Below are 21,429 nucleotides of genomic sequence, written 5' to 3' on the forward strand. Positions count from 1 at the left end.
TATCAGAATGTAGTGCTTATTAGGAGTGCTTGGTGTGAATGAGTTGTTATAAGAGAGGGGTAGGGAGGTGTGGCGTTTTCTGAAATTGGAAGGATGAAGCAGCAGATGGGAAGTGTACATATTCATAAACCGCTTATCTCGCCCGGTCTCGGGAGGATAGCTCAGCAGCAACGTGCTCACCTTGGAAGCAAGACGACACGGAGCAACACAGGTTTGATCCCCGGTCCACACTTAGAAATCTCTGGGTATTAAGCGCGTTATAAATAACCGATTTTATCATATCATATCATACAATAAATGGTGTTTCGAGACATCACAAGACAAAAAAGGGGAGGGGGAACAAGGAGGAAAGATAACTAAAACGGTCGTACTAGGCCTTGTGTCATTCGGATTGTGCAAGTGCAGGAACAAGAAGTGCAAGGGAGAGGGGATGTGGGAGGGGGGGTCCAGTCTGCGCAAAATGCGTAGTGCTAGGGTGGGAAGGGTAGTGCAGGGCAAGGAGGAGAGAGTGCAAGTGAAAGATCAGGGAGGGGGGAGAGGGCCACAGGGGCTAGGTGGGTGCTAATGGGAGGCCAGATGGGCAAATGCCAGGGATTGCATGGGGAGCATGGTCCACATGCTGAGTGCGAGGAAAGGGGTGAACTGGGCGGGTGGGGCCTGGTGCCCTGTAGAACTCAGAGGGAACCAGGCAGCCAGTCAATGCGGCAGACAGGGGCGTAAGTAGGGGTGGGGAGAGGGAAGGAAGAAGAGAAAAGGAGGGTCTCAAGGAGCTTCCGGTACTTAACGAGATCCGGCTCAAGCCTGAGAGGGACAAGGAAACCATTCCACTTTAAAGCTCCCTCCTGCCATGTGAAAAGAAGAAATGCTGTTTGAATGGCCTATCATGGTGCAATACATTATCATTGAGCACATGGTCCTATTCACCCATTTGCAATAGGGAAAACCAGATTACACATTTCCTAGAACTACCTTTTCTTATTCCCAAAGCTTTACTATGTTACAGCCATAGTTATGGTTGTGTTGTCATCTCTATGATTTCGAGTAATTTTCCTTGTGGTATTTGCCACAATACGCTAAGTGTGCATTAATGGGTACACCGGGCATTGTCAAACAAATCCTGCTTAATATTATCCTGCTTAATATTATCCTGACTCAATGTGGACCATTCTCTTCTCTTCCCAGCTTGGTTTCCAGTTGAACGGTGTCTCTGAAACACTCGATGCTTATGAAGACAAAATCAGCATCCCGCTGATCATCACGATTGTCTGCCTGGCGGCTGCCCTGCTGCTCGTCGCCGCCATCTACAGTTGCTGCCACCAGCGCCAGAGGCACAAAAAGGACCAGGCAAGTAGTCCATAAAGAAATCAAAACCTTCAGCTAACACCCGATGACCACCTTGCAGCTCCCTGCCTCCACAATCTTCACATGTTATGTTATGTTATGTTGATTTATACCGTGCACTGCTACCACCCAAGGGCAGTCTCCAGGCACTCATGTTTCCATTCAATTAGGGTAATTCCGAGTTTGGAGGTAGCCATGGCGCCATTAGCACCATGGCTGCCTCCAAACTCGTGTCTGGGTCCGGGTTCCTTGAATGGGGACTTACCGGGTCATTCCAACCTTGGAGGACCCGGTAGGTCCCCATTCAAAATACCCATCCCCATTCCCATTCGAGCCCCCATATGGCTCAATGGGAATGGGGAGGGAGCTAATAACGGGCCCATTAAAAACGGGCCCGTTATTAGCTCCCTGGTCCCTTAGCAGCTACCAGTCGGCCTTAGTGGGACCCGCTAAGGGACCTCATAATGCAGCGGTAAGGGGTTACCGGCACCGGCATCCTGCGCACGTAATGATGCCCAATGTCTTTTGGTGGGGTGTTTTGTCACAAGGACATTTCTGGTGCTAGACCTCTGCCGCCTCGGCCTCCCCAGGTAGCGCACAGTTTTCTTAGCATGTGGGATGTTTCTGTACTGTGCATTGCTGCGTAGCCAGCAGGAGTGGGTCATGTCTGCATTGGACCGCTTTTCCTCCAACCCCAACAGCTCTGCAGAGGCCTACCACCTGTGTCACGCAACCTCCAGAACCAGCGGTCACAAATAGTTATGCTGTAGCAAAAAGGACCTGGATGTTCTATGAAAAGAAGATTTGCAAGTAGATTTACCTAACTGAAAGGATATTTGTAGTAACTTGGGATAGTTTCATTACATTTTAGTATTTTAAAAAACAGTGGGCAATGCGCAGTTGGCCTTTAGGTGCTGCTAAATGCTCTGATCCCCTCCTGATTGATTCTGGGGGTCCCGGGGCTCAAGTCGAGGGCACACTTCTGGTGACACCACATTCAATTGGTATGTTAATGAGTCCCCCCACTCTTCTTTAAGGACTTGACCCCTGTGGGGTCCTAATTCCACACCCAGGCTGGTAGCAAGAGCGCTCAGAAGCAGCCATTTGTAGATATTTCCATTCTACAGTGCAGAAGGCCAAGAGAGTGTCCGTCACACGCAGAGTCTCGCTTGCGATTTCCTTAATAGAGAGGCACGGGTTGTAGGGTAGAGGCGGCCATCTGGAATTAATAGGTGTACCTGAGGCAATGCCACTATAGATCTCGGGCAACTTGTGTATAAGGAAATGGGGCAGTTCTCACAGAATTTGCTAGATGAGCAAATTTCATGGGCCTCTAATGTTCTGTACTCTCTGTGTCAAGGTCCTCTCGAGTGTCCCCTTAATAGGCTATGCCTATAATTGTATGCCTACATTGCACCTCACATGTTTATCACTGCTGTGAGGGAATGTGGAAGGAACCCAAAGGGTTAAAGGACAGAGCTGCAGCAGGAGGAAAGGGGGGAACCTCAGGGAGGAAGGGGCGTTATTCAGAATTAAGAAAGCGTTAGAGAAAGACGTGTCCTGTCGTCCTTATCGTTGTATTGGTAATAGTGGAGGTATAACAATCAGCATTCTGTAGAGTGCATTGGGCTGCACATATAAAAGCCAAGACATGTACAGAATACATACAGCGCAGTGTATACGGTCATAGGGTGTAGGGATGAGGGGTGAGCTGGTTCATGTTGTGAAACGTCACTGTCTGAATATTTGGGATACTCTCTATGCATAGATATTGGTCTACAAGTTGTGGCTCGCCAGATGTTTTGGACTAGGACTCCAATGATCCCTTACCGTTGACAATACTGGGTAGGGTTGATGGGAGTTGTAGTCCAAAGCTTCTGGGGAGCCAAAGGTTGCAGACCCCAGAGTCTAGATTCATAGGCCCTCTTGCCCATGTTCAAACTTTCTAAATGTCATCAAGTATTGCATTTTAGCTTCTGGGGGATACCATGTCCTTCATTTGCTCCTCAAGGAGCAAGAGAGTGCTTTCATTTTTTCGAAAGATTCTGAAAACCAAGGAGGCGGGCCTGGTTCTTGATTTCAATCTGCAACGTCTATCGATAGCATCGGTCTAGGACTCCAGATATTGCTTCAAGGTATGGCACACATCATTTTTATTCCAGGAAAAGGAGCTCTGGTTTCACATTATGGCAAGATATTCTGGATCAAGTTTATCCCACAGTCTTGCAAGCATCATTTCTTGTACGAATCTAAACAATTTCAAACTCACTGCATTAAGATTAGTCCAAAGAAAAAACAATAGGGGAATCAGTCGCTATATGGTCATTAGAAGAAACGATGAGATCAATCATGTGGCCTCCCATCTGCCTGGACATCTTGGCCAATAGATCAAGACCTAGAACTCTCACCTGACCAATCAGGTTGGTGACATGAGAATGAGTGGGGTCTTAACCTTAGCCTTTAAAATGACAGAGCACAGAGAGCTGTGGGGCTCTACGCATGACCTGGGATAGTTCTGCCGGACAAATAAGGGCCAAAGTGCTGCCAACTTGGGAGGTAGGGGGGTGGCAGGTCTGCGGTTAGAGAGAGTAAATGGCAGCTCCACTGTGGTGTAAAGTCAGGCATTGAGCATGACCTTCATAGGTAGTGGGGAGGTGCCTTGCTTTAAGACCCTCTCTAATTGTTAAGCTAAACAGAGGGGGGTCTGGGAAACTCTCTACCAGCACGAACACAGCCCATTGACTTGTTCTTGGGTGGATGGCCCCTGGGAGAGTCTCAACCAAGTCTTTAGCTCACTGTTCTTTTCACAGAGAAGAAATGTCCCCGCATATCAGTCTTTGTCCTGCCCAGGGGCAGTCCAGCACCGAAATGCTAGGCAATTCTCCTCTGAACAAGAGTACCAACAGCATCCCCAGATACGTGTTTCAGCCGAGTTGGGCATCATCAGTGAGGTGAAGCTGTGCCTCTCTAAGAGCAGTGAGCAAGGGGTCCACGTCTGGATTCCCCTGGTAACTTAGGGTGAGAGCCAAAGTTACTTGGTATGCAATTGTTACCATTACTCAGCCTGTCCTCCCCTCCCCCATTCCCTACGAGTACCAGCACTTACTTCATTTGAAAGGGAGACGAAATGGCACTTCTCAGCAGAGGTTTCATTTATTTCACGGGGGTGACTGGTGCCAGCATGTCTCAGTATCAAGCAGGTACCCTGGCATATTGATTACCTGCACTTCTATCGTTCCATATCAGTCACTGTGCAGCAGATCACACAAGTGGCCTGGGGCCCTCTTCTGGTACCCCAAACGTGGTGCATTTATCCATCAGAATGTATTTATCTATTTACACACAGGAAGGAACAGTGCTCCTTTGATCACAAAAGAGCGCACAATAGATGAGAAGCGCGTTACCTTTTTGCATGGGCTATTCTCCATGGACCTGAGGTGTGCTTTGATGTCATAACCCCTGCCACAGGGAATGCATGGGAGCGAGACTGCAGACAGTGGCGTGCCCAGACCCTTTTGACTGGGGTGGCACAAGTGGGGCACTGATGTATGCAGCGGTGGCACACACACACGTCTGAATAGCATTAATTTACTATTTGTCTCCACTACCCATATCAACAGAAGGTTGGTTACTCGACATACAGTTCCAATTAAAGTCCAGATAATTATCATAGTTTAGGAGAATGGGGTGGCACCTGGGGTTGCCATTCTGATTCCATGGGTAGTATGTGCCAGCCCAGGCCATGCCACTGACTGCGGTAAGAAAATGTTTTCTCTCTGCTGGTCGTTTTACAAAAAAAAGCAAACCTCTTATTAACGTTGCCTTTATTCCTCGTTTGACCACATGGGGGAACTAAAGGACCACTGCAGGCAAAGTGGAAAACCCCTAGTTGGCTGATCACAATGAAAGCTTTAATTAGGTCACAAAACATGTTCTCCCAGGGAGCGTTTCATATTTTCTGGAGCGATGTTTGTGTTTGGTGTTTTCACATAGCAAGTTAAATGGAACAGTCTAACTCGCTATGCAAATAGGTCAGGTCATGCAGCTGCAAGGAAACACTCCTTGTGTGCCACAGCAACGTCTGCTGGACCTCACAGCAGGTGCTATAAGCTCTTTCCTGCGTGCGTCCGTGAGTCGCAAACCGATGCACATACCCTGTGGCGTCCATCCCTGCAACTGGTCTGCCCTGTCACTGGCACAGGCAAAGCAAGGGTCTTTTCCGGACTGCTGCCTGCCCTGCAGTGCTCAGAATAGGGATTCTTATGGAGGGCATGAGCGTTTCTATTCAGTTTTTACATTTACACTGCTGAAATAGAGTTGATTAAGACCTGTCTCATGAAATGAGAGCCCTACATGCACATGGGTAGATGCTGAGTGGCTAAGTCCCACCTTGGCGTGAAGAGTGGGCCTGGCAGGGTGGCCAGGTGGAGATGCCCCTGCGGCCCGGTCCACCTTCTGTATGCTGCTCGCAGTCTCCGGCGACGAGCATGGCATTCTGTAACCAGAACGTCTTGTGCATTACCCCCTTTATGTAGAAGTAAATTATGTGTAGAATGCGGCTCTGTAACAGCTGGCGTCATCATGCTAAAACATATCAATGTAAGTGCTGTTCAAGCATACAGATGCCGAAGCCTTCATGCATCACAATCAGCAGGGCCGGCCTTAGCAGCGGCAACGCCCCGGGCAGCACAACTAAAATTCTTCAATTGATGCCAATGCGAAAGCATCAGCGCTCTGTTGTTATTAAATGCGCTCTGCTCCCGAAAGCGGGTGCATTTAATTTCAATGAGGCACCTGCTACGCCTTCACCCACCAGGCCAGCTCGGGGGAGACCTTGAAAGACTCCCCCAAGGTGGCGTGGCAGGGGACTAGCGGGGAACGGGCGGGGGGGTCGGGGGTCGGTCGCCCGTGAGGCCATGCCCTAAGGCCAGCCATGATGATCAGCACGAGCCACAGAAAATATTCTTTCCATCGGTTTCCTGTCCTGAACAACATTCCTACTGCACTAATGAACACCGTTTTTTTAAAAATTGAATTGTCGTGAAAAAAATAACACCTCTGGCATTTTCTGTTTTTGTTTTGTTTACCCGACTTTGCTCCTGGGGCAGGAGATACAGGGGCTGAGTCATGGAATTATTTGCGGCGAAAAACGGGGATTTGTGCGCCATTCTGCCCGCAAATCCCCATTTGTTAAACAGGGATTTGCGGGCCGAATGGCGCACAAATCCCCGTTTTTCAGCGCAAATAATTCCATGAATCAGGCCCACAGTATTTACCACGAGTTCACAGGTTGACTGTTCATTGCTTGCGGCCGTCGGCCATTTTGTGCCTCCCAGGACCTTTTCCCATCATCCACGGTTCCCAGGAGGCCTTCCCCCGCCCCTCCCTCACAGGTAGAGCTCGCTTCAATGAATAGGAAACTCCAGTTGGGGTTTCAGATTGGAAACAGGGAAGAGGAGGAGGGGTGTGTACAGGTTGAAGCAGGACGTGTTTGCTCTTATGGAACTGTAAGAGGATTCAATTCAACACTACAGCTAAGTCAATGCCTAGTCTGGGATACTGAATGGAAACCCTTATTGATATATCTTTATGTCCAGTTCATGCGTACTGGATGACTACCCCTATATAACACCCCTCTCTTGGAATCCTCCTGACCCCACTGAGCCAAGAAGTAGTTCTGTTTTGCAAGTTTAAAAGGTTTATTTGATAATTTAAACAATAGATATATATATCACACTTTATAATAAATTAATAATTGGATATCACACTTAATCTGATCAGTAATCAATAATGGATAGTCTGGCACTAGCACACTTGTGAATAGGAACGGAAGAATAAGGTGGTAGAGAATACTTTATATAAGTTCAGATGGATGTAATGTTGAATGAAAAATGCAATACAGAAAATACTCAATATGATTTCAACAAAACAATGTAATCACTTTTCTCTGGCAATCCCCTCCCCCCCTTTATGCAATGCAAGGAAATGGAAGGAAAGCACACAGTTCTCAGAAATGCAATCAAATGTAATTCAGTTCACCCCAGCAAGCTTAGATTACAGATCGGAGTTTTAAACACAGGCCCAAAATGCTTTTATATGTGCTGGCAATGAAGTGAAAAATATGCTAAAATGCTTTTAATTCCCTCTAGGAGGTTCAGGGTGAGTGAAATATACTTTGGATGAATTTTTGGCAAATGAAAGCAAGAAAACTGCTGTTTTCACACGTTGAGAAATTTTCAAATCGCGGCAAATTCGCGAGTGCGTTTTTTGCCATTACAGAGGAACTACAAGGGCTACTAGGACAGCCTAGGATCTCAGCTTCCAGATGAAAGTTACTGCAAGTCTCTAGGACAAACGGTCACAGAGATATGAGCGATATGGTAAAGGTCGTTTTTCAGATTAGAAATTTTAAAGTTCAAAAAGACAAGTGACAGCTAGCAACTAGAAAAGGACAAGTGACAGTTAGGAGGCAGTTCTACTTAGATTAAAATAGATTGAATTATATTATTTTAACTAAGAGATTGGTTCTGCACAGTCTTGCTAGGTACTCACACTATATTCTTGAATTAGATAGGCCTCGCCACGAATCTGGTCAGGTTTTAGACTGGACTCTGGTCTGGTCTCTGCACTTCACAGTGATCTGGGTCAGCTCTCTCTGGTTCTGCTAACAGCGGTCTGGGTCAGCTCTGCTCTGCCTCTGGTTCTGGATATTGATAGATTTGAAGTCTGGATCTCTCTGCACAGCTTTCTCTAGAGATTGATGGAGGTAAAGTATGGATTTTCCCGGCAGAGCATCCCGCAGCAAATGGATTTGAAGGTCCCTATCTGTCCTGTCTGTCTGCTTTTATCTGTTTTTAAAATGGGTGTGTGTGCAGCATCACTAGACCCTACCCCTCTACACTTGCCATTGGCCCAATTCTCCCCTCTCCCATGATTGGGGAAGGAACTGTGAGTCAGAGTGATGCTGTAGGTTTTATGGGTCAGAGGATCCTCCCCTGTCAAATTGCACACAATCTATATTTGATAAAAAAAAAACATATTTTCACAGGTACACATTCGTTTAAAATTACACGCACCCATCACATATCACAGGAGGTATACCCTGTCCAAATCTGCTCTTCCTGGGGGCTTGCATTCAGAAATGGCAACATTTGCACTTTTTAACTGATTTTGCAATTTCGGACATTAACCCAAATTTACACACATGTGCGCAAGGAGTATGGACATTAGTTGATGAAGTGTCAGATTTTTCACATGCACACATTTTGAGTAATATCCTCTTTTCCGCTAAAACCCCCCTGAACACACCACCGGGTCCTAACACGTCTTAAAATGTGGGCAGAAAAATCACAAGAATTATGGTATCATTTAAATAATTTTCACAAGTCCGTACTATGAGTTATTCATCTTTTTCTAAAACCATATTCTGGCTGGCAGGGGTGGGTCTTCTCAGGTCACATGGTACAGAAACCAGTCTTTCCAGTTTCTGCCAAGCTCAGAGACCCTGCCCCTCCCAGCTTCTGCCAAGAGGAAGCTGTTTTACGACATCTGCAATAAACCATCTGCCTGGGTCAAGGGGGTTGCATTGTTCAGAGCTCCTGTATTCTGTGGGGGCTCCCCTTAATTCAATTATCAGAGAGATGGCATAACCTTAGTGTGGCCAGCAGGAAACAGCCAGGCCTGGGAAGTTACTTGTGAATCAAGTTTCACTCCTGATGGGGGTAGTTGCCAGGCAAAATTGGAATCTCTTTAAGCCAGTTTTTAGCCACATGTCATTTCTGTTCCCCAGTTTTCTGCATTCAAATAACTAACAATTTTTTTACATATGCAGCTAGAATGCTGATTCTAAGTTTAAAACTATGACATTTAAACAATTGCAGCCTATGTGACACTCAAAAGTAGGTCACTCATTTCTTTTAAACATTTAGATTTTTAGTGTCTTTCAGTCCAAATTTACTTAAACTGCTGAAATCCACAGCTCAGCCAGTCTTGTGATGAACATTGTTTTAGGCTCATCCTCTTTCCAGATTTTGTATGCCCACAAGACTTTATTCTGCCAGATGTCCGCTGGTGTTCAGTGAGATTTTTGGATGTGTTGCAAATAGGCATTTTGAGCTGGCATTCAGAGAAACAAAAGGTGATTTTAAAGTGCGGTTTTTCCTTTGGCACACATTTCACTCATGGCACCCCGGCCCATCCTGCTTGCATTGGTGGGTGGCAAGTTAGGCAACCATTTTAGTGTGCACAACTGCGCGGTTTTCATAGATTCTGGCGCACATGTGGGCTTTTTCGGCCATCTTGGATTTCCTAAGCCCACAGCACCAAATGTTGTAGCATAATAGTCCAAACGTGGGTCAGAACACCCAACAAACCCCCCCGCCCGACGGCACTTTGAATTTGAGTCGATGGGGAGTCGGGTACACAAGGGTTTTGACCCACGCACTGCTCTGTCCGCATAATCTTCTTCCAATTCTGCAAATGGCACAGTTCAGCATCTTTTCCTCCATCCGGTCGGATCGATCGGTTCTCCTCGCCGGTCCTGATGGGAATATTGGGCGGTACCCTGGGCCCCCTTGCGTCATCCTCCCAGTCTCCGGATCATCCTCCTTGGCCGGTCTCCAGGTTTTCTTTCTCCTAGGACGACAAAGGAAGAGCGGCAATACCTACTCATAGACGTCTTTCCACCACTGTTGAGATAGTGGGGCAGCATATGCATTTCATCATAACGAAACATTACATTCTTATTTTGAAAAAAAAACAGTATAACTAAGAGACAGTTTCATGCAAATCACAATATTTTAGAGACTAGATGTGGTATGTTTTATGGTTGGAACTGAATTAGTCTGAGACAGTACCCGCTAGGATTCCAGAGGATTCCTCCAGTTGTTGCAGAGTGTGCCTGGGATGGCAACATTTCAACTGGTTTATGTGGACCCACTTGTCTTCCCCCGCTGCCAAAGGACCTTTGGGGATGTGGATTTTGTAGGCCACAGGGGAGATTTTGTCTATAATCTCAAAGGGTCCCTTCCATGTAGGCAAGAATGTCCGCTGTTTTGCCTGGTTTCTTTGGAAGTTGTATAGATAGACCCGGTCCCCCACCTGATATTCCTTCCTGGAAGTCTTCAGGTCATAGTGGGTCTTCATGCTATCAGCCGATCTTTCTAGATTCCGCTGAGCGTAAGCAAAAGCATGTTGGAGGTGTTTCCTTAAATTCTCCACATACTCATGAGTTGTGGAGGCATTTATCAGTGTCTGCTCTTGGGTCCTGTAGAGCAAATGCTGCGGAAGCACCATCTTGCGCCCAGTCATCAACTCAAATGATGACATTTTGGTTGCAGATGAAGGGGTAGATCTGATGGCCATTAGGACCAGAGGTAATCGGATATCCCAACTTGGCCCAGAATCTGCCACAAACTTCTTTAATATGCTCACAATGGTTCGGTTATATCTCTCTACTGCCCCAGAAGAAGCTGGCCGGTAAGCAATATGCAACTTCCTTTTCCTCCCCAGTATCTCCCACATCTTTGTCATTACTTCACTGGTGAAGTGGCTACCCCTGTCTGACTCAATCCTTTGAGGTAGACCAAAACGGGAAAAGATGTGGTTAATCATCAGGGCAGCTGCGGTTTCTGCCTTGCAATTTGGGGCTGGGAGACATTCCACCCACTTGGTAAACAAGCATGTCACAGTCAACATGTACTTATTCCCCCTAGCAGAGCGAATCACGGGGCCTACAAAGTCGATTTGTAAATCTGACCATGGCAGGGTCATCCCCCTCTTTTGGAGAGGCGCACGGTGTGTGAGGGACGTCGGCTGAAATTGTGCACACACAAGACACCCCTTCAAGTATTGGTCGAGGTCCTGCCCCATGTGTGGCCAGTATGCAACCTCTCTTAAGATTTCCAATGTTGTGTGAAACCCCCTATGACCGGCGGTGGCCGCATCATGGGTGTGACTTAACATCAGGCTTCGGAATGAGGTAGGAACCACCCACTGATCGTGGCCAGCTTTGGATTTCCTTACCAGCAAACCGTCTTGGATTCTGAACATTTTTGGACATTTCATCAACACTCTTAGGTTCTCTTTCCCAATGTAATCGGTATCCGTCAGGGGAAAGTTCTCAGGGTCCTCAATGTGCTGGTAAAATTTACCAATTATTGGATCCCCCTTCTGAGCGGTAATCAAATCAGCATCAGGGGTCTCCTTACTCCATTGTGCAATTGAAAGGTCGTTGTGAGCATTTGTCTGGGACCTAGTGATAGCAGTGACCTGGATTTCCCCCAACAGGGACTCAATCTCAATTAGATCCCCTTGGATGGCCCCGGTTTTGGCCAGCTGATCAGCTAAGTCATTTCCAGCTTTGTCTGGTCCCTCTATTTTGGAATGACCCTTGATCTTCTTCCAATAGATGGTCATCTCATTCGAAGTGACCAGATCATCAATGTTTTGGATCAACTTCCCATGTTTCAAGGGTTTGTTATTAGCACATAACATGCCTCTGGTTTTCCAATTAACCAGGTGCTCCACGAACCCGTTCCGTACATAATCCGAATCTGTGATTATGACCAGTTCGTGGAGTTGATGCTGGACAGCAGTGAGGATGGCCTGATGCACAGCCATCAATTCTGCCACCTGACTACTTCGGGGACCAATTTTGTATCCAGCGGAGGGTTCTGGGGACTCATTCACCCATGCATTCCCTACGCCGGCCACCAGTTCTTTCTCCCCGTCGTTGTCAACATGGTAAGAGCATCCATCCACATAGACAGTGGGCATTCCCTCACACTTGTCCTCTTCAAAGACTTTGTGTGGGGAATTAAGGTATGCCTCCATGGTGTCCTTGATTTTTAGACTTTCGTCCTCGAGACAGTTTTCTCTGGCACAATCATGCAAGTCAGCCAGACCTTGCGCGAGGGGACTCTTCTTGTTTTGGCCATATCTGACCTCCACAGGAAAGCCTTGCATTGACAGAATCCAGGAAGTAATTCGGGAATTACTCACATTTCCGGCCCGGATTCTGTCACTTTGGAGATATTGCAGAGGCTGGTGTGGAGTCTCCACTATGATGTGTTCCCCCTGGATAAACGGGCGGTAATTCTTCAATGCCCACACCGTTGCCAGGAGTGCCTTCTCACAATCGTTGAATTTTTCCTCCACAGAGGATAAAGTTTTGCTCGCATAGGAGATTACTTTATTGACCTTGTCATGCTTTTGGTATAATACTGCTGTCAAGCACGTATTAGAGAACCCCGTCTCCAGGAAGAACTCCTTGTTTCTGACAGGGTAAGCTAGGCAGGGCGCTTGTGAGAGGCTTCTTTTGAGTTGTCTTACTGCCTCGGCTTGTTCTGGACCCCATTCCCACTTGACCCCCCCTTCAAGAGATGAATCAGGGGTCTGGTGATCTCTGCGTAGCCCTCAATGAACTTTCTGCTGTAATTAGTCAGTCCAAGGAGGCTCCTTAGCTCCCGCAGAGTTGTGGGGTCTTTCAGTTTCTGAAGTGCTTCCACTTTCTTTTCCTGGGGACAGAGACCCTGAGGAGTAATCTCATGCCCCAAGAAATTAACACGGGTTCTACACCACTGTGCTTTCTGAAAGGAAAGTTTTGCTCCGGCGGCCCTCAACTGCGTCAGAACATAACGGATCTCCGCTATGTGTTCCTCCACAGATGAACTTTTGATGAGGACATCATCTACATAAGCCAGGTTACCCCTCGCACCAAGGTCGGGCAGGGCCTTATGTAGGAAAATGTTGAATTCATTGCCGGAGTTGAGGTATCCGAAGGGAGTCCGGGTCCATGTATACTGCTGGCCCCCAAAGGTAAAAGCCAGTTTGTATTGGTCCTCCCTGCTGACAGGCACGGTCCAGTATCCATTGGTCAGGTCTATTGCAGTGAATACCTGTGACCCCTGAATCTGAGCCAGCCCTTGGTCAATGTAGGGCAGAGGCCATCGGGAAGTATGGACCCGTTTGTTGAGCTCCCTGAGGTCGGCACAGAGTCTCCACTGGCCGTTTGGCTTCAATATTCCCAGCACCGGATTATTGAAGGTGCTGTGGACGGGACGGATTATTCCCCTGGACTCAAGGTTCTTAATTATTTCAGTAAGGGACTCCATTGATGCGAGAGGCAAGCGATATTGCTTCACAAACACTGGAGTCATGCCAGGGTCCGTGGGGATTGTTGTTGTGTGGATGTCGGTGCGACCACAGTCATATGAGTCTACCGCAAAGAGATCTTGGAAATCCAAGAAAACTTGTTTCAACTTTTGCTTTTGTTCCAGAGTCACACAGGCATCAGCTAGGTTGACTCTCTCTTCCACCATCTGCCTGAAGCCTGGAAAGACTTCTGGTTTGGCTATCTCAGCGGCCTCCTCCAGCTGGGTGGAGAAGTCCCTGGTCAGAGTGCCGATTTGGACTGGAGGCTTCAGGTGGGAAAGGCAGCCCTCATGGACCTGGAAAATCACCTCATCCCTCCCGAAGTCACAAGTCACATCTTCCTTACCATAAGGGCAAGAAGTGTACACCAGGAAGTTCCCCCCATGCCGGGTAAAAATCCTGTCTGGTGTTGTATTGTCGTCACTGTCACTGTCAAAGCAGTCCTTGGGGATTGGCCCTAACAGTTCATTACCTAAATCTATGGAAAAATGTCGGTCATCAACCGCCATTCCAATAATGGTGCCTGCGGCTAGAGTAATACTCTTTAAGTCGCTGTTATCCACCTCCATTGGAATGGTGTCATGTTCTATGTTGACTAATGGTGTTGGGTTTACCCCTAACCCTTGCTGTTGGAGAGAAGCATTTAAATGTATGTAAGCATCAGGGTTTTTCAAATGTTGTCCTCTTTTAACTTTCACTTCCAGGGAGAATTGTCGGGTCCTTTCTGGGATGGTGACTTCCTCTTTGATCTGAATTTCAACTGCATAAAGTAGCAATTGAGCTGACCTAAATGCTTTTTCTGGATCATCAAAGCCCATGGGATTATCCGCTAATCGGGACCAAGCTTTGAAGTTTATTAGGTCCAAACTAATGGCAAAGCGATTGAGAATGTCACTGCCTAAGTAAAAGGCGGCAGTAACGTCTCGCACGACCCAACAATTATGGACTATGCTCTTGTTGCCAATGGAGATTTTGAGCATACACCTGCTTGGCAGGAGATGTTTGGAATTAGGCGCTTCCAGGTCCATTTCCCATTTGTCTATCAGTTTGAAGGTGGGAATGGCTGGATCTTTTGGGAGTTGGCGGAACATGGCTTCGCTGATGAAGCTCTTACCGTTGTTCACACACACTCGAGCGAGAACAGAGTCCTTCCCATCATTTAATTGGACAGGGATGAACAACTGCTCTCCAATTTGCTGAATATCAGCCAGGCTCTGAGCTGATTTCACATCTTTCTGGACTATAGGAGTGGGAGTTTCTGACTGTGGATTAGTATAGAATCTCAGAGTGTTTCCTTCCAGCGTGGAGTACCACTTTAGACTGGAAAGAAGGTTGATTTTCAGAAATAGAGAGGACCCTCCATCACCAGTCTGTTGTCCTACTGCTATTACTGTCACGTCTGGAATTTGGATATTCTGGAAGTGAAATTCTACTTGGTCAGATTTTTGTTCAACCATGTGGCAGGTGCCGTTTAAACTAACATGGTTGACACTCTGTTTTAATTTTATTGGTCGGCTAGTCTGGGTCCAGAGGACCTTGTTTACGCAATCTATTAAGGGTGACAACCTCCTCAGGAGGTCATTCCCCTGTAAACAAGGGGTGCCCTCTGGAGTCCCTACTATGACCGGGTGTTTCACCTTGTGTCGCCCGATCTCAATGTCCAAGTCTGCAGTCCCCTCAACGGGAATTTCCTTCCCGTCAAAGTTCTGCAGTTGTCCAGGAAGAGAGGTGAGAGGAATTTGGTAATTCTCTCCCCTTCCTGCATTCAGTTCGTCAAAGGCCCTTCTGGACAGAAGGGTAGCTTGAGATCCAGTGTCCACCAGTGCCAAAATTGTACCCTGCCCCTGTACTTGTACCGGGGCATAGTATCTTCCCTCCTTCTCCTCAAGGGGGCACAGATAATGCACATTTTTGGACAACTGGTGGGCTAACTTTCTGGTTTTGGACATCGCTAGCGAAGAGATTTGGGCAGAATTCTGTGGAGAGCCTTGGGAATCTGAAAGAAAAAGTTGGCAACTGGAGATCAGAGCCATTGTGGGTTCCCCTGGCTCCGGTTCTGGGCCGTCCCCCCCTTTTTGGAGGCAGTCATCAGGATGGGTTTGAACCAGGGGATTCTCTTGCTGTTGGTTCTGGGATGAGATGGTGGGCGGCGGTAGCTCAGTCTCCACATCTCCCCAGTCTGGATTTGCATCCCAAGGGACCCATTTTTCTTTGGGAGGAGTTCCCCCATCTCTGAAGGAGAAGATCCTTTTCCCAGGATCTTCTGAGGATCCCTCTCCCTCAAATTGGAAGATCTGTACCTCCTCCTCAAACTGAGTCTGTTTGGGTCTTTTGTTTCTCCTACCCCCCCTCTGCTCCTTAGGAGGCAGACTTTCAGGGGCAAGAGATTTAGTTTCCGGTTCCTGGGTTTCCAGGGGCTGTTTACAAGTGAGGAAGGAAGCTTCCTCCAAGGCTTTACACCCCCCTTCCCTTTGTGCCTCCTCCCTGGGAACCGGTGAGTTATCGGGGTGCTGCCCCCGTCATTGTTCTGGAGCACCAGGTCCAGAGTTGGGTGCGTTCTGCGCCGGCATGCCGATCTGAGGGTTCTGCTGAGCCCTCAGTATGTGACCCAGATCCCGCGCCATGTTTTGAACCTGGCGCTCTAACTGGGAAACCCGCTCAGGCTGATACGGGGCCCTGTTTTCTCCCCTGGGCTGATCCCGGGAAGGGTAGCTATCCCTTCTTTGGTAGTACCCCTGGTTGGGAAGATTTGGGTACCCCTCCACCCTTGGCCTCCCCTCTCCCGGATTCAGTGGTCTGGGCTCAGGGAATTGGGGAAAGAAGGATGGATGGTTTTGGGGCTGAAAGTCGGGTGGATATCTGGGGAAAAAGTTCTGCCCCGGATTTGGTAAGTTTCTGCCCTCCTGTGAGAAGTTGGGAGGGAAGTTCTCTGGGTTAGGTGCTTGGCTGGATCCCCCCCCTTGGGCTGGAGGAGTCCACACATAACCCAGGATGGGTCTGTTTCCCTTGTACCGGGGGCTTACATAATCAGGAGAGCGAGGGACCCCATTTGTGGGGCTGCCTCCCTGGCCCCCTGTCTGTGACTGGCCCGAGGACCTTCTGGGCCTAGCATTATTAGGTGCAGGTAGGTTTTTAGGCCCCCCATCTCCAAATCTAAAACGGGGGTGACCTTTACCTCTGCCACCTTGGCAGCAGCAGGGGTGCTGTTGGCTTTGGAATTTTTGGGCGCATTATTTTTATTTTCTATTGGCTTCTGCACCTCATAGATCCGGGTCGCCTGTTCAATGACCCAGTCTAAAGATCTTTTCTCGTGAAAATCCCTCACGAGCTGGGTCATTATGTATTTGGGCAAGGCATGGAAAAACGTATTAATAAATTCTCTGCTATCCGTGCGCACCCTTCTTGTGGTCTGTGCAAAAGCACGCTTTAACTCCTGCACAAATTCTTGTGGGGCCTGATCCTCCCCACATTGTAAATTGTAGGCTGCCTTGCGAGCCTCTTGAGGATTTCTATGAGTAGAAAAATGTTTCAAGATGGCCGCCTTATAGGTGGACCATCTTAAATGATTTTGGTCCTCCAGCCCCGCAAAGAAACTGGAGTATTCTGGGGAGAATGTCCACTTTACATATTGGATACAGCTTTGGCTGTCCTTCAAATGAAAAGTCTCCATCATTTGCTCATAGAGCTCCAAGTGTTCCCAAACAGAGTACTTGGCGTTCTTATGATAAGGCGTGATGACACTCCTGATTGCCTTAATGTGTTTCAATGGGTCCTTAAGCAAGGCCCTTTTTGCCTTATTGGCCTTTTTGGTTCGGGTAACCCTTGTCCATTCGTCCTCTGACTCAGAGGCACTGCTCCCAGAGGTTCCTGTCTGATCTTCCAGGTTTTCCCGGATTCTGCGAGCCTGGGAATGGCTGCCAGAATGTGGGGACCTGGTCTCCTGTGTCCTGTACCGCTCAGAGGAGTCTTCAGATCCCTCCTTGCTGCCAGGATTGGATGGGTACCCCCCCCCCACTGACCTAACTGGGCAGAGGTTTTCAGGATGCCCTTAATGGGCCTACTCTCCTGGGGTTCCCCATCAAATTGCACTGTGCTTGGGTGCCCATACCCGGATGCCCGCCCATCCATTCCTGGGAGGTACTGGCCTATGAGCCCCATGCTTCTGGCTGGATAGTAATCTGCCATCCCTGTGGCCCTGTGCTCATGTGCGCAGGGGACATGGGGGTGGCAGAGTCCAGGGACTGAGAGAAATAAAGGCCTCTGGTACTAGGGCTCCTGGGGTTATGCTCAGGAGTTTCTCTTTCCCAGCGAACCTCATCTCTATCCGCCCCTGCTCCCTGTTGCAATGCAAGAGCCTGTGCCTTCAGTTCCTCAGTTAAGGCCTTACTAGACTCTATCAGTCTCCCTTGCATCGCTACCTGTTGTTGGAGCCTATCATTGTGCTGGCAGAGAGCCTCATTCTCTCTCTGCGTTTCCTGATTGGTCCTGGCGCACTGGGCCAGTCTTTGCTGCAGGAGGGTTACCTCCTGAGCTGTGTCCCTATTGGCCTGCTCCTTTCTTGCCAGAGCATCCTCCACCTTCCTGGTGTGCTCTAACAAGTTATGGTGTTCTTTTTGGAGGTCACCCAGTCCCTGGAGGGCCAGGTGATTTTCTTCCATTTTCCTTTTTAAGTGGCAGACTTCCTGGCCTAAGGTATCCCTTTCCTGACTAAGAGCCTGCATCTGTGCCGCCAGGTCGTCCCTTTGCCTTTGGAAGGCACCAGCTTTCTGGCGCTCCTGGTCAAATTCTGCCTGGGTATCCTGGTCTTTCAAAATCAGTTTATTGCTCTCTGCCTTCTCCCTATCTAGGTGGCTTTGCAGGGTGACTACCTGCTCAGCACATGCCCTATTGAAGTCTAACTGTTGCTCCAGATTTTTCTGGCTCTGCAGTAGGGAGTCCAAACCTTCTTGGTACTCCTTCTGCAAGGCCAGAAATCTGGTATCCTGGTCAGCCTTTTCCTGTTGCAGGATGTCCATATCCCTCTTTATTTTAATGATGTGCTGTCTACTCTCATTTTCTGACTCCTGGCTCCCCTGCAGCCTCTGCTCAGAAGAGACCAGGTCAGATTGGACCTTCTCTAACACCATCTGTCGCTTATTCGCCAGATCTTGGCTTTCAGTACATTTATCCTGCATGTCTCCCATATATAGGTACAGGTATGCCGCTATCCTAACCATCTTGTCTTGTTCATCCTTAGCTTTAGGAGCCATGTATAGTTCACTCAGGGCCACATGTAGGGGACCCTGATCTCCCCATATATCTGACCCTGTTTCCGTGATCTGGGGTGCGATTGCTTGCAACCAGACCGTCTGGTCCTGATGAGTCCACTCACCTCTCACAAATAACTTATGGAAGAAGTGCTCTCTAGCTATTTTCATATCTACCAAGGTCGTCATTTTAGAGATTGGTCTCTGTCCTGACTTACAGAAATTAGTATTTTATTTTTGCAAAACAGACCTTTTTCTTAGAGCGTTCCTTTGAGGAGTGCTTTACAGCGTAACACAGCGTGGTGATCCGACCGGATATGTGTATCTGGTCAGCTGGCACGCTGTATTAATCTGCACAAGTGATAAATCTAATCCAAACGTCCGGCACGAGCCCCCAATTTGTAAGAGGATTCAATTCAACACTACAGCTAAGTCAATGCCTAGTCTGGGATACTGAATGGAAACCCTTATTGATATATCTTTATGTCCAGTTCATGCGTGCTGGATGACTACCCCTATATAACACCCCTCTCTTGGAATCCTCCTGACCCCACTGAGCCAAGAAGTAGTTCTGTTTTGCAAGTTTAAAAGGTTTATTTGATAATTTAAACAATAGATATATATATCACACTTTATAATAAATTAATAATTGGAGATCACACTTAATCTGATCAGTAATCAATAATGGATAGTCTGGCACTAGCACACTTGTGAATAGGAACGGAAGAATAAGGTGGTAGAGAATACTTTATATAAGTTCAGATGGATGTAATGTTGAATGAAAAATGCAATACAGAAAATACTCAATATGATTTCAACAAAACAATGTAATCACTTTTCTCTGGCAATCCCCTCCCCCCCTTTATGCAATGCAAGGAAATGGAAGGAAAGCACACAGTTCTCAGAAATGCAATCAAATGTAATTCAGTTCACCCCAGCAAGCTTAGATTACAGATCGGAGTTTTAAACACAGGCCCAAAATGCTTTTATATGTGCTGGCAATGAAGTGAAAAATATGCTAAAATGCTTTTAATTCCCTCTAGGAGGTTCAGGGTGAGTGAAATATACTTGGGATGAGTTCAGGCTCACTTTAGCAAGGATCTAGGAGTAACTAGCAGGTTAAACGAATTTTTGGCAAATGAAAGCAAGAAAACTGCTGTTTTCACACGTTGAGAAATGTTCAAATCGCGGCAAATTCGCGAGTGCGTTTTTCGCGATTACAGAGGAACTACAAGGGCTAGCACTATCATTTTGGGGTCCTAGGACAGCCTAGGATCTCAGCTTCCAGATGAAAGTTACTGCAAACGGTCACGGAGATATGAGCGATATGGTAAAGGTCGTTTTTCAGATTTGAAATTTTAAAGTTCAAAAAGACAAGTGACAGCTAGCAACTAGAAAAGGACAAGTGACAGTTAGGAGGCAGTTCTACTTAGATTAAAATAGATTGAATTATATTATTTAGCACAGTCTTGCTAGGTACTCACACTATATTCTTGAATTAGATGGGCCTAGCCACGAATCTGGTCAGGTTTTAGACTGGACTCTGGTCTGGTCTCTGCACTTCACAGTGATCTGGGTCAGCTCTCTCTGGTTCTGCTAACAGCGGTCTGGGTCAGCTCTGCTCTGCCTCTGGTTCTGGATATTGATAGATTTGAAGTCTGGATCTCTCGGCACAGCTTTCTCTAGAGATTGATGGAGGTAAAGTATGGATTTTCCCGGCAGACGGTCCCGCAGCAAATGGATTTGAAGGTCCCTATCTGTCCTGTCTGTCTGCTTTTATCTGTTTTTAAAATGGGTGTGTGTGCAGCATCACTAGACCCTACCCCTCTACACTTGCCATTGGCCCAATTCTCCCCTCTCCCATGATTGGGGAAGGAACTGTGAGTCAGAGTGATGCTGTGGGTTTTATGGGTCAGAGGATCCTCCCCTGTCAAATTGCACACAATCTATATTTGATAAAAAAAAAACATATTTGCACAGGTACACATTCGTTTAAAATTACACGCACCCATCACATATCACAGGAGGTATACCCTGTCCAAATCTGCTCTTCCTGGGGGCTTGCATTCAGAAATGGCAACATTTGCACTTTTTAACTGATTTTGCAATTTCGGACATTAACCCAAATTTACACACATGTGCGCAAGGAGTATGGACATTAGTTGATGAAGTGTCAGATTTTTCACATGCACACATTTTGAGTAATATCCTCTTTTCCGCTAAAACCCCCCTGAACATACCACCGGGTCCTAACACGTCTTAAAATGTGGGCAGAAAAATCACAAGAATTATGGTATCATTTAAATAATTTTCACAAGTCCGTACTATGAGTTATTCATCTTTTTCTAAAACCATATTCTGGCTGGCAGGGGTGGGTCTTCTCAGGTCACATGGTACAGAAACCAGTCTTTCCAGTTTCTGCCAAGCTCAGAGACCCTGCCCCTCCCAGCTTCTGCCAAGAGGAAGCTGTTTTACGACATCTGCAATAAACCATCTGCCTGGGTGAAGGGGGTTGCATTGTTCAGAGCTCCTGTATTCTGTGGGGGCTCCCCTTAATTCAATTATCAGAGAGATGGCATATCCTTAGTGTGGCCAGCAGGAAACAGCCAGGCCTGGGAAGTTACTTGTGAATCAAGTTTCACTCCTGATGGGGGTAGTTGCCAGGCAAAATTGGAATCTCTTTAAGCCA

At 47.4% G+C, this 21,429-nt stretch overlaps 1 protein-coding gene across 1 annotated transcript in view; it reads left to right on the forward strand.

The window, feature by feature from the left end:
* PODXL (podocalyxin like) overlaps window positions 1-21,429 on the forward strand; it is a 255,685-nt gene that overhangs the window by 224,071 nt on the left and 10,185 nt on the right. Inside the window, exon 8 of the mRNA XM_069629631.1 lies at window positions 1,183-1,344. Coding sequence (XP_069485732.1) covers window positions 1,183-1,344 — 162 coding nt within the window. The remainder of the gene's footprint in view (window positions 1-1,182; window positions 1,345-21,429) is intronic.

The sequence above is a fragment of the Ambystoma mexicanum genome, chromosome 12 (genome assembly GCF_040938575.1).
Source record: "Ambystoma mexicanum isolate Mex_15411 chromosome 12, UKY_AmexF1_1, whole genome shotgun sequence".
NCBI classification, from domain to species: Eukaryota; Metazoa; Chordata; class Amphibia; order Caudata; family Ambystomatidae; genus Ambystoma; species Ambystoma mexicanum.